General features: G+C 42.9%; 1 protein-coding gene across 3 annotated transcripts in view; it reads right to left on the bottom strand.

The window, feature by feature from the left end:
- Nucleotides 1-771: 771 nt before the first annotated feature.
- KIF20B (kinesin family member 20B) overlaps nt 772-12,656 on the bottom strand; it is an 89,126-nt gene continuing 77,241 nt past the window's right edge. For all 3 annotated transcript variants that reach the window (XM_008170578.3, XM_065553519.1, XM_024107287.3), the window contains 4 exons: nt 11,754-11,852; nt 9,775-9,922; nt 2,480-2,622; nt 772-1,047 (listed from right to left, as the gene is read on the bottom strand). In XM_008170578.3, the coding sequence (XP_008168800.2) occupies nt 970-1,047; nt 2,480-2,622; nt 9,775-9,922; nt 11,754-11,852 (468 nt within the window). In that variant the 3' untranslated portion in view covers nt 772-969. The remainder of the gene's footprint in view (nt 1,048-2,479; nt 2,623-9,774; nt 9,923-11,753; nt 11,853-12,656) is intronic.

The following is a 12,656-nucleotide window of genomic DNA, read 5'->3' as shown; positions in this document are numbered from 1 at the left end:
AGCACCCAGAGCAAGGGGCACTGGGGTCCTGAGAGGGACACAGGGGCCAGAAGTAGGGACAAGGTGGATCACCAGCCTGCAGAGGGTGCTCCAGAGGCTGGTGAGCTAATTCCCAGAAGTGACCAGCAGGAGGCGCCGCCGCAGGGGTGAGTCCGCTCCTCTACACCAGGAGATTCCTCTAGTTTGGTTTAGGAGTCAGGGAAAAGGTTATCATCCAAGTCTGAGAATGCCTTCTACTGGCTTCTGGCATGTGCTAAGAATGCAGGGGAAAAACAGAATAAGGAGAAAATGTGTTATGAATTAGTGAATAGTAAGGCATATGGAGCTGGGTGTATGCAACATTAATTTGTAGCATACTGAGCACTATCTTGGCACAAACAGTAAAACTTTGAAAACTGCTTAAGTGACTGAAAAGAGTAAAGATTCTTCAGTGTATTGTGCTTATACCTTATAGAGGTAGGTGTGTGTGTTTATTTTTATTTATATATATATACACACACACAGGTATTACATAGTTGAGTACCAGATATACTCCCTATATAACTTGTCTTTCCCAGAAGCTGGGAATGGGTGATTGGGGAAGGATTACTTGATTGCCTGTTCATTCTCTCTGAAGCACCTGGCATTGGTGACTGTCATAAGACGGCATAATGGGCTAGATGGACCATTGGTCTGACCCAGTGTGGCCGTTCTTATGTTCACTTAAGAGTGGCATTCCTGGACCCTTTTAAAAAGACATCAAGTTATAAAACAAGTCACAGATGTAAAAACTTTTTTGAACTACATTTCAGCTTTAATGGATTTGCGATTTTATACAGTACTTCTGAAGGTTTAAAACAAAAGAAACTATACAGAGGGAATGGGAGTATAATAAAGGAGCTACAATTTATTATATACAATCAACTGAAAATAATACAATAGAAATATGACCTGATTAAGAATTATGTAAACATGCTTCTACATGACCATTTATCTTGCTGTTTTTGACCGCAGTCGTCGCTTGATGATTAGATGATCGCTTTCCTTTTCCTTTTGATCCATAACAATCTAAAAAAACCGAGACATTTTGAAAGTTATTTTTGCTTTTCCTCAGATAAATGTTTAATATGGAATCATATGTCAATGTCATTCATGCAGTTAGCTGCATAAAACACCCACCAATTTTCTAGTGTCCCTGAGCTGTAGTCATAATAAATTGCACAATATTGCTACTAAATTTTTTTTAAAGGATCCATTGTAGTCTTAGGTCAATGTACATAACGCCCCATAAATTTCATGGGGGGGGGGGGGGAAATCCCAGCAAAGACTAGGATGTGTCAGACTATGTTTGCATAGAAATTAATGTGAGAATAAGCTGTGAAACCATTCTGATTGGAAACAATTTCCATTCCTAAACTTCGAGTACTAACTCACCCCAAAAAAAAAAAAAAAAAGTGAGACGAGGTGAGTGAAGTATTACCAACCACCTTGTCTCTCTAATACCCTGGGACTGACTTGGCTATACCACCACTGCATACAATATGTAAAACAAAAAAGTTTAATCTTCCCTTGACCTTCCCTGGTTTGTCCAGTGTCTTGGATCCTATGCAGTCTAGTTTCTGCGCCCCTCTCCCCCTTTCAGACTGCTCTCACTAAAGTTAATGGGATTATCATTTGCATCGGAATTTGTAGGATTGAGACATAAGAATGAGATCCTCACTCCCTGCTCTGGCCCCTTCACAATGGGGAAAAGGACCAGAGTAGAATAAAGGGGTCTTAAAAGCCCTGCTTCCAGCTGGTGGAGCATTCTTCCAGTGCAAGAACTTCAGAGAGCCATATGGCTATCCTCCAAGGACCCTCTTGCAAGCCTTGGCATATGGGACATGTCAGGGACTGCACTAGGAGGGATGTGTCTGTGTGGTGCCCAGCATGAAAGGCTGTGGAGCTTCTAGGTATTGCTCCAAATCACAGGGCAGCTCCAGGAGACTTCCATAGCTTGGACAGGCCTGTGGTCTTAGTGATGCAGCAAAGAATCTTATCCTCAGGGTTTAAATCAAGCATTTTCCTTATTCATTAATTAGTTATAGGTATCCATTTCCATTTATAATTTTCCTTTTACATTTAAATTGATGCAGTCAATTGAAAACAAAAATATCTTCTTGTTAACTACAATAGCTGAAAACATTTCTGTTGCCCCACACCAAAATGATTATGACTAGAGAAAGGAATGGGTCAGTTTGTGCATTTGGCAGCACTTTCACTATATCCCCTGTAGAGCAACTCAGCTTCTCCCATTTATATAGATCTTACAAACAGCTGCAAAGAGAGGAGAGTCAAGAGGAGAAAAAAGATGAGTCTGTAAAACCATGAAGATTGGCAAAGTGGAGTTGGGGGAACTGAAGTACATGTCACTATTTTTAACTCATTTTTGTAAATTGACTATATCTCAGGTTGACTTAACTTATCTCACTGCAGCGTGTGTGGAAAGTATGTCACTTACCACATCACCAGGAATGTCTAAAGGAAAGGAAATGTCAGTTGAGTACAGCTTTCGCTTAGTTCGTTTCGGCTTGAGCTCCTTTGCTTTGTGAGTTTCCACTTCTGTAGTTTTGGGGGAGCTTATTGTTGCAATCAGCTTCTTTGCTACAAGACATTTTATTTTGATCAATATTATTTTTAAACAAAAAGGGCATTTATTAGAAGGAATCAAGGGAATATTTAAAAAGCTATAATATTCCTCTAATCACAGCTGAAAAGGTTTTTAAAGAGGAAATAGTTTGAATAAAACCTTGCTTTACTATATAGACACATTTGATTTTTAAGAGATTTAGAAAATATGGATTACAGCATACCTGCGTGTGCCAAATAAATTAAGCCAAATTAAGAAATTAAGTAATTTTTTCACTTCCTAGGAAGGGACAGATTCGGAGTTTGATTCCACTGTCAATTGTACAGCAATCCCATTGACTTCCTTGAAATTACTCTTACCTATCCAGGTGAAATAAATTTCAGAATCATGCCCTATTATAAACTTAATTCTAAATGGTGAGCATTATTGTTCTGAAAAATTTATGCACATGCAGAATTTTTTTTTTCCAATGTAGACTATCAATTTTTAAAGCACTTAAAAAAAAATCCCTTAGAGGACTCAGAATAATGTAATGACATTAGAGTACAAAAAGTTAGACGTTTATAACTGCTCAAACACAAGTTGTCAAAATCACACATCAAAGTATAAACCAAGTAAATAGCCTTAAAATCAAACCCTAATAAGTTCTCAAGCTGCATTTTTCTTATTTTGCCTATCTGTAAATTTCGATTATCAGCAAAAGAACTATTTTGTCTGTTTGCATGTGTACAGTGAAATCAATGTTTACTGACATTTATCGATACAAATCTAATCCTTCCAAGCCTAGTTATAATCTTGTCCTCCCACCCCACTGTTTATCTGTTACATTTTTACTGAATCTTAGATTGAGAGTTCCCTGGGGCAGAGACTGTCTTTTTTGTTTGTACATTGCCTAATAAAATAAGCACTGATCACAACTACTATAAAGAAACAAACAACAAAGAATGGCAAATACTTTATTCATCTTACGATGCTTTATTGGGCAGTAATTCTGTTTTTAAACTAGAAAAGCTAAAACAAAACAATAGTTGTGCTTTTCATTTACATCCAACACAGCCAAACATAGGATAGGCTGATAAAGTATGCTCAAGAGAACAGAAAATTTCCTACCAAAAGTTTCCTTTCTGCAAGCAGCGTCTCCCACAATTCTGGATGTCTGGTCTGCTCTCCTTTCTTTGCAATTTACAGAGGCAGATCAGCATTCTGGCACTACATGGTCTGGCCATGCCTTCTCTGCTCCTGTTTGCTGCCAGATGAGTTATTCCCAAACTATAAAATTTGCATAACATTAACAAATATTCCAGAGATAAAACTACTATGTACATTAGACCAAAGAAAATGGTCATATGGTAACCCTTCCAATACCTCACCCTTGACTCATGAGCCGTCCAGCGTTGGCAGTATTGTGGAAGATGCTGCTAGCAGAATGGAAAATCATCAAGAAATTTTTTATTTTGCCTCCCAGCATCTCCCACACTTCTGGATGTTTGGGGAGTCGCAAGCAGTAAAACAGATGTAGAGAGGGTTATGAAACAAAAGTTGGTAGGAAAGAAATACTCCCCTTTTTGTCAGCTTGTTCAAGAGTCTGTATTATTTCTGGGCCACCACCTGCAGCACCTTCCTGCCAAAGAAGGCCTCTGTAGAAGACAGAAGGTCCACCTTGTAGTTCTTAATGCTGGAGACGAAGTGGCAGTTTTCAAATTTCTGAAGTGACACACTTGCTCGTTCTGCTCTTGAGGTTGTTAAGGATCTTGTGGAGTGTGCCTTGATCCTTGCTAGGACAGAAGCCTCTGGTGATTTGTAGGCTTCCACAATAGGACTTAGAATCTGAGTCCCTGGCACTTCGGATCGAAAGATACAAATAGGGAACCTGATTTTTCTCATGGATTCTGTTTACTTCAGATAGCCTTCTGACATCTAAGGTGTGCCATGACTTTTTCAGTTGGATATTGTGGTTTTGGGCAGAACAACGGAAGCACAACTTCTTGAAGTGTGGATGGAGGAATTTACCTTCAGAAGAAAGGATTCTGATGTCAAAAGCACCACTTTTACTCATAGAACATGTGTATGGTTCTTGTATAGATACGGCTGCCATCTCCAAAACTTGCCTGGCAGACAGGACAGCTACTAAGAAACCAGCCTTAATGGATAAATTAAAGGCCTACACTGAAGTCAGAAGCGTGAAGGGATGGCTTGTCAGGGCCCTCAAAGCTAGCAGAAGATCCCATTGCAGATCTGGCTACTTTGCTTGAAGGAATCTGGTTACCTGTGGACTGTTTGCCAGGGAGCCAGAGGATCCTGAAAACACACTACTAAGAGCAGACATCTCATGCGCAATGGTCCTGGGCTGAAGGCCTCTGACTCTTCCTTCTTGGAGAATGTCCAGAATGGTTGGAATTCCTGGATTTCTGGGATTTGCATTGTGCTCTTGGCACCAGTTGTTGAATCTGGACCAGAGAGAAGAGTGTGCTTTTAGTGTGGATACTCTCCTAGACTAAAGCAATATTTTAATGACACTGGAGGACAGACTGAGACCTTCTAGTGATTCCCTCTCAATAGCCAGGCTATTAGTTGAAATCATTTTGAGTTTGGATGAAGAAGAGGACCTTATGAGAGGACATCTGATCTTCACAGAAGGTGGAGTTTCAGCTCCATCAGGTCTGAGAACCAAGATCTTTGACCAATGAGGAGTCAGTGTTACCGTTGCCTGTTCTTGTTTTAATATTTGGACTTCCTTTCCTAGTAGTGGAAAAGAGTGAAAATGTGTAAAGTACGACCTGTGGCCAACTGTCATAAGGCATCTGTCCCCATGGATCTGGGGTCTGCCTCCCTTGTGAAGTATTTTGGCCTGTTTGCATTTCATACAGTTTGCGAGCAGGTTGGGGAGGCCGAACATCTGAACGATGAAATTGAAAACCTCCTGATTCAGGCACCACTTGGAGTTGTTAATCCTGGGCTGGCAGAGCCAGTCTGCCTTTTGGTTCAGGTTTCTTTGATGTGGATCACTCTGAGGGAAAGGAGGAATTGTTCCACCCACCCCATTAATTTCCATTGCTTCTGCGTGCAATGCTGGACTCCTTGTTCCTCTTTGGGTATTTAAATAGGTGACCATAGTCATATTGTCTGATTGAATCAGGTAATGGTTCCCCATTAAGGTGGGCTGGAACGTCTGCAGAATTAGCTTAATTACTCTCAGCTCTAGGAACTTTATGTTGTGAGCCTTTTCCTCCTCACTCTAGATGCCCTGGGCTGTTTGGGTCTCCAAATGAGCGCCCGAGCCCTCCAGGCTGGCATTGGTTCCAAGGATTAAAGGATCTGGAAGGCAGACGGGCATGCTTTTACAGTCACTGTTATAGGGCGACCAACATTATAAGAAGTCGAACATCTGTGTTAGAACCTGTACTTGATGTTCTGGGGTATGGTCCCACATCTTTAGAAGTTTTCAAGTATTCATACTAATGCGTGATTGTGCCCATGGAGCGTCCCTATGCACGACCCCAGGAATCATAGCAGTTGGAGGAATAGTGCTCTAGTAGGCCTCCTGCAGCTCGGGAGTAAGAAAACAAATTCCTGGATGGAACCAGAGAACTTCTGTTGGCACTGATGAAGCCATGCTCCTGGAAAATCCAGTGCACTGCTGACTGTGATGGAGCTCAGATCATGTAGTCAACGAGGGTACTGGTGAATTCCCTGCAACCTGAGTCTCGCTATTGCCACCACCACTCCCACCTTTTTAAAAACCCTGGGGGACGAACACTCCTACTTGGCCTGTACTCGGTACTGTTAATATTTCCTGCTGCAGGCGAACCTCAGAAATCTGTGGTGACAGTCTGATGGGGATATGGAGATATGTGTCAGTTACATCTACTGAAATCAAGAAGTGCTCCTGGGACAAGGATGAGACCATAGCCAGGGTCTCCATCTGAAACTTTATTTTGTTCCTCCACTTGAGACTTTTGAGGTTGAGAATGGCTCCGACACCTCCCCACCCCCTGTACTTCTGTACAATGAAGAAGATGGAGTAGAACCTGGGGAATCTTTCTTCTGAGGGAACACTATAACTCCCATATCCAGAAGCGGATATATTTTGTTCTGGATCAGATTGTGTTTTACAGGGTCGTTGAAGCTGGGTGACTGCAAGAAGGAAAAGATGGAGTGGAGCCTGCAGCTCGATGGAGTATCCCTGGCTCACTATCTCCCTGACCCACTTGTCAGTGATGTATGAAAACCATTCCGCTAGGAAATGGGAAATCCGTCCCCTTAGCTTCAGCTCTGGGAGGAAGCCTATGTGATCTGTCAAAGTGGATTTTATGTGTGGCGGACGTTCATCTGGACTTTCCCCCTGGACTGTGATTCCACTGTTGTCCCTTTGGAAATCTGTTGCCCCTTTGCTGGCACTTCTGTGCTGACAAGGGAAGGATCTCCTCTGTTTGAAGGCTGGACTATAGTGTCTCCCGAGGATGCTTAGTGGGGAGGAGAGAGATTGTCTGGATTTGCTGCATTGTTAACCACCACTGTATCCCAGCTTTTTTCCTAAAAGAGGGAGCCTGTAAACTTGGCCAAGCTTGGGACCTGCTTAGAGTGAATATCCACACTCCGAGGTGGAAGCCATGGCTCAGGCGGAGAACTTCATTGCATCCATTGAGGCTTCAGCTACAAATGCTGTGGTTGCTAGAGAGACTCTCTTTAAAGTGGAGCTGAAGTTAAGGAGAAAGATCACCCTAAGGCTTTGAGATCTTCTAGCCAGAAATGAGAAGCTTCTGCACAGCAGGTTGCTGCCAGGGACACACAGGAGGGTGGTGAAGGTGGCTTCAGAGCCCTTTTCAAGAGTGGGTTTCATCTTTCTATCCATGGGTTCCTTAGGGTAGAACTCCCCTTCGGAGGGAATAATAATGTCCCTAGTCAGGGATGCTATAGGAGCATCAACCTTTGGTGTCTCAGCAATAGAGCTCTTCGGTTCTTGAATTTTATAGACCCTGAGATTGCTCTTGTTAATAGGCTTGCCTTTATCCGTCTGGTTCTTTGAAGGAGGAGTGAAGGGATACTGCAGCGTAAGAGGAGGATTTTGAGAGGAGAAATTTACACTGATGCTTACAGAAGGCTGTTCAGGTTTCTGAGCCAGGTAACTTGCCTTCCTCAGTAGAGGAGAGGGAGGAGTCAAAGGACTTGTAGCTCTGGATTATTTGGGTTTTTGCTTTCCCTTTTTAGTTTTTAATAATCTTATTTGCGTGCTTTGGGAATGCAGAAGGTCTCTGTGGCTTTGGTGAGGCCTCTTGGGGCTTTACCTTCTCTAGGGCCTAGAGTCCTCTCAAGAGGTCTGTCTCAAAATCCTCCCCTGCTGGGAGGGGAGTGGGAATTCATTATCCAAGCCATCCTGGCTGACTTGGGAGGGAGGCTGATTAAAAGACCTGTGTGTTGTGTTTTTTTTTTTTTTTTTCCCCCCCCAGAATGCTCAGGACCCACTTTAAGACTTGAGGTGGGAGGGAGTTGTGGCCCCACAAGCCTCCCCTCTTTATTCTGCAGGGGTCCCCTGGGACGTACTTCCTGAGATAAGACAGTTACCTTTTCGTAACTGGTGTTCTTTGAGATGTGTTGCTCATGTCTATGCCACAATAGGTGTGCGTGCTCACAACATGCACTGGTGCCAGAAGTTCTTTCCCTAGCAGTACCCGTGGGGGAGGGGTGGAGCGTCCCCCGCATCCCCTGGAGTGGCGACTGCCTGCCGCGGTATAAGGGGAACTGTGCGGTCCCCCCACCCTCAGTTCCTTCTTGCCAGACAACTCCAATAGAGAGGAAGGAGGGCAGGATGTAGAATAGACATGAGCAACACATCTCTAAGAACACCAGTTACAAAAAGGTAACTGTCTTTTCTTCTTCGAGTGATTGCTCATGTGTATTCCACAATAGGTGATTGCAAGCGCTACCGTCTGGAGGTGGGTAGGAGTTCACAAGTTCTCGGGATGAAGTACCGCCCTGCCGAACCTGGCATCATCCCTGATTTGGGAGACTATTGTACAGTGCGAGGTGAACGTGTGAACCGAAGACCACGTGGCAGCCCTACAGATGTCCTGTATAGGGATGTGGGTGACTAAGGCAGCCGACGAGGCCTGCGCCCGGGGTCGAGTGCGCCCTCACAATGGGCGGTGAGGGGACACCTGCCAGCTCATAACAGGAGCAGATGCACGAAGTGATCCAGTTGGAAAGCCACTGAGTGGAAATCTACTGGCCTCTCGCGCGCTCAGCCGAGGCGACGAACAGTTGCGAGGACTTTCTGAACAGCTTGGTCCGCTCGAGGTAGAAAGCCAGAGCCCACCTCACATAGAGTGTGTGGAGATGGCGCTCCTCACTAGTTGCATGAAGCTTGGTGCAGAGGACTGGTAGAAAAGTGTCCTGACCCATGTGGTAGGTGGAGACCACCTTTGGGAGGAATGCAGGATGTGGGCGGAGCTGGACTTGTCCTTATGAAAGGCTGTATACGGCGGCTGCCTTGGTGTGTAGGGGACTCCGCCCGCCTGCCTGCCTGCCTCACAGCCCTGGGACCTAGCGGAGTTAGGGACGGAAGGTTGAGTGCAGGCTGGGCACAATTTGGTTTCTGCCAAGCCTGGGAAGGGTTCCTCACATATAGAGCACCACTAGGATTTAACTCAGTACTTTCTTGGCTGCTCTGCCATGCCTGCGAGGGGCAGAGAAGCCAGAAGGGAGACACTGCAGCAGAGGCTCAGGGAGGATTAAACCCCTGAAGGGTTAACTGACCCAGGGAGAAGGAGGAATATCAAGGAGGGAGAACAACTGCTCCCCACTGCCCAAAAATCTGGACAGAAAAGTTAAATTAGAAGAAGGGCAAGAGCAAAAGAAACTGTCACTGTCCACTGCTGCGGCGGCAGAGAATCTGGCAGCAAGCAGGAGCAGAGAGGGTATGGCCAGACCATGCCCAAAATGTTGCTCAACCTTTGTGAGCTGCAGAGAGAGAGAGGAACGTGGCCCAGATGTCCAGAATTGTGGAAGAACCTGGGCTGCAAAACGAACAGCTATACATTGCATTTGTGAAGCAGTTACTATGCCACATTTGCAAGCCAATATATTACTTTAGCCACTTGGCCTCTTTCTACATTTTTCTAACAGGAATCACAGAAAAAGAGAGGTCTTCTAGTTTGCTCTATACAAACCTTTGGAGTGAATAATTGTAGGAGAACTTTGAAAGAAATCTCCAAGCTTTTGTAGGGTTCCATCTTTTTTCTGAGTTGACTTTGTACTTGAAGTTGATACTTGTTTTCTTAAGGGGTATTCCTTTCTAAATGATTGTGTAGTGGCCATCTAAACAGAAATACTAGTTAATATTTTAAGTAGAGAACCACAATTTCACTTATCTTTTAGTCCACAAATTAAGTTTGATAATCAGATGGCTCATTTTTACTTTAACATTACATATGGACTGCAGTTATTATTTTATACCTAACTCTGTACCCTTTCTTTGAGGACTAAGGACACTCGTGTATGTATTAATATGCATAGCAAAGTCAATCTGAATATTCAGGCTGCAACAGCGTTTAACAAAACAATGTTTTGCAACACAAAAATCCACCAAGGTATAAACAACATTACAAAAACCAGGGGTCCTGGCCTCACTGAAATCAGTTGCAAAATTCCCATTGACTTCAAAGGGGCCAGGATTTCACTCCATGTATTGTGTGCATGTTGATACTTACTCTGTGAAAGCTTTAAAACCACAGAATTTTGTTGCACTTCAGAGGATTTCAAAGTATCTTCCAAACAATTTTTGGGACATACATGGATTGTTTCACCCTTATATATGGTGGGAAATGGTGGCAGTTTAATAGCACTCAGCAACATTAAACGATTGTAAGGCAGAACTTAAAATAAATAAATCACACTTGTCTGGAATTACCTGCTCAACTATGACTGAAAGATTCAAGGAAGTTATTTGTCTGCTATCTTACTGTTATTGGGTATTAGGCAGCATTGTGCCTAGTTAGTTTCAGGGTTTCCCCTGAACAGAACATTCCCCTGTTTTCCCATTTGTTGTTTCTTGACTTAATTTAGGCCCGGATTCTTCTATAGGATCATTTAGGCACACCTTTGTGTCCATGGAATCCCTTTTAAAATCAGTGGGGCTCTTGCTACGTAGCTACAACGGTTGGTCCACACAAATCCAGGACTAGGTGTGACCGTGTATAACTATGCCTTTGCACAGCACCTACCTCAAATGCTCCTAGCTTGACATGATTTGGGCCTGTAGATGATACTTCATTACAAATACCATTACTAATTTAGCCAACCAGTTTCCTCTGTTTATGAGAGTTCTTAGCACAGCAACAGTGGAGAGAAACTCATTTTATAAATAGAAAAAATTGATAGGAGAATCACAAAAATTGTCAGAGGTACTCAGGGGCATGTGTCAGCTGGCTGGCCACAGGCAGGGCAAATTCACCCTCTGTAAAGCCTGTAAGTGCTGCCTCATGTCAGGGGCACTGCTTAGATTTAAGTCAGATGTTTGCAGGACCGCTCTGCCATGCCTGAGTAAGGGCAGAGGAGTCTGAAAAGGTGGTGCTCCAGCTGCAGATCCAGGTGTTTTAAATCATTATGCTGCTATTTACCCAATCCAGGAAAGGAGGAGGAGGAAGATTAAAATCACAACTGCACAAAAATGAATAAAAACAAAGGTTTTAAAACCAAGTGGCTGGGAGAAACTGAACCACCAACTTGTGCCACCATTGGAGGCAGAAAATCTGGAGGGGCCTGAGCTGAAGGACAGAGCCTAGTCCTGGAGCCTCTAGCAACAAGACTGAACCACCTCCAAGTTCCACAGGTGAGGGGCATTAGCCCACGAGTAATGAATGAGGAGAGAAGCTGTGCAACAGAATCACCTACACCACTACCTGTAGCATCCAGGTATTCCTTAAAGATCTCCCTGCCTAATACAGATTTACCATCTTTAACTAACTTGCAGAATCTAATGGGATGGCACCATAAGCTGGTATGGGAGGCCAGACAAGTATATACATAAAGTGAAAATACTGCTTAGTAAAACCAAAAAAGTTCCTTTTCAAAGCCCCTTAATTATTTGCATATATCTATATTCACATAAAAATGTCCAAACCAACTTGAAGAACAGAATAAAACAAACCATTTTCTTCTTGTTGATTTTAGCAGAACCGGACTTTATAGGTGAACTAACATCAGCTGTAGGTGTGGCATTTTTCTTGTTTTCACTCTTGACAAAGTCCTAAGAAAATGAAGTATATGTAAACTTCAACTGCAATTTGTATCTAGGTTACAAAATTTCTTCTGGGAGAAGTAGCAGTGTTATGCATATTAAAGAAGCAACCAACATCTGAAGTGCTATAGTCATATTAATGAGCTACTAGCCAGCATTTCCTGAGTGGTACATAATAGAGAGATTTATTCACACCTAAATCAAAGTCTAAATCTTCTGAATTAAAGGCAACTGGAAATAATGGTAGTTATTCCATTCTGACATTTGCTATTTTTCTTCTCCCCCATTTCATCTGTATGGGTGCTCTTTTGTCAAATATCTTAAAACTAAAGTTGGAAGTCACTCAATAAATGAATGTAAAATTAGCTTTCTGATGTAAATTCAGCATTTTACCATTGTTGAACTGTCAGTGTTAAGGCATCTTCTATTTTGGGATGTGATGTCACTTCCATGTATAATAAACTTTTCTTTCAAGATCTGTGTAAAGCAAGATTGCACGCTGACAGTTCAACCAAAAGATATAATCAAATATAGTAGCTGAAAATCCTGGCATGGGATTTTGATAACACTTACTTGTGGCTGGGTTCTTTTAGAAAGAGAGAACACATAGGAGTGATTTCAGGTACATGGGCTGTCAAGCAAACCTAATTGTGCAGGGAACGAAGGGCTAATAAGGTGAAGAACTAAGTTGCTGAATTAAACATGGAAGCCTCTGTTAAATTTGAAATGTTAAACCTGCTAAATGAGTCTCAACTAAAATCAACCCTCACACATGCACTTTTTAGGTATCTAAAGAGTTTTTTCCTTCTCCTC

This window comes from Chrysemys picta, chromosome 7 (genome assembly GCF_011386835.1).
Source record: "Chrysemys picta bellii isolate R12L10 chromosome 7, ASM1138683v2, whole genome shotgun sequence".
NCBI classification, from domain to species: domain Eukaryota; kingdom Metazoa; phylum Chordata; order Testudines; family Emydidae; genus Chrysemys; species Chrysemys picta.
The sequence above is the reverse complement of the archived record's forward strand: the minus strand, read 5'-3'. Positions and strand labels throughout refer to the sequence as shown.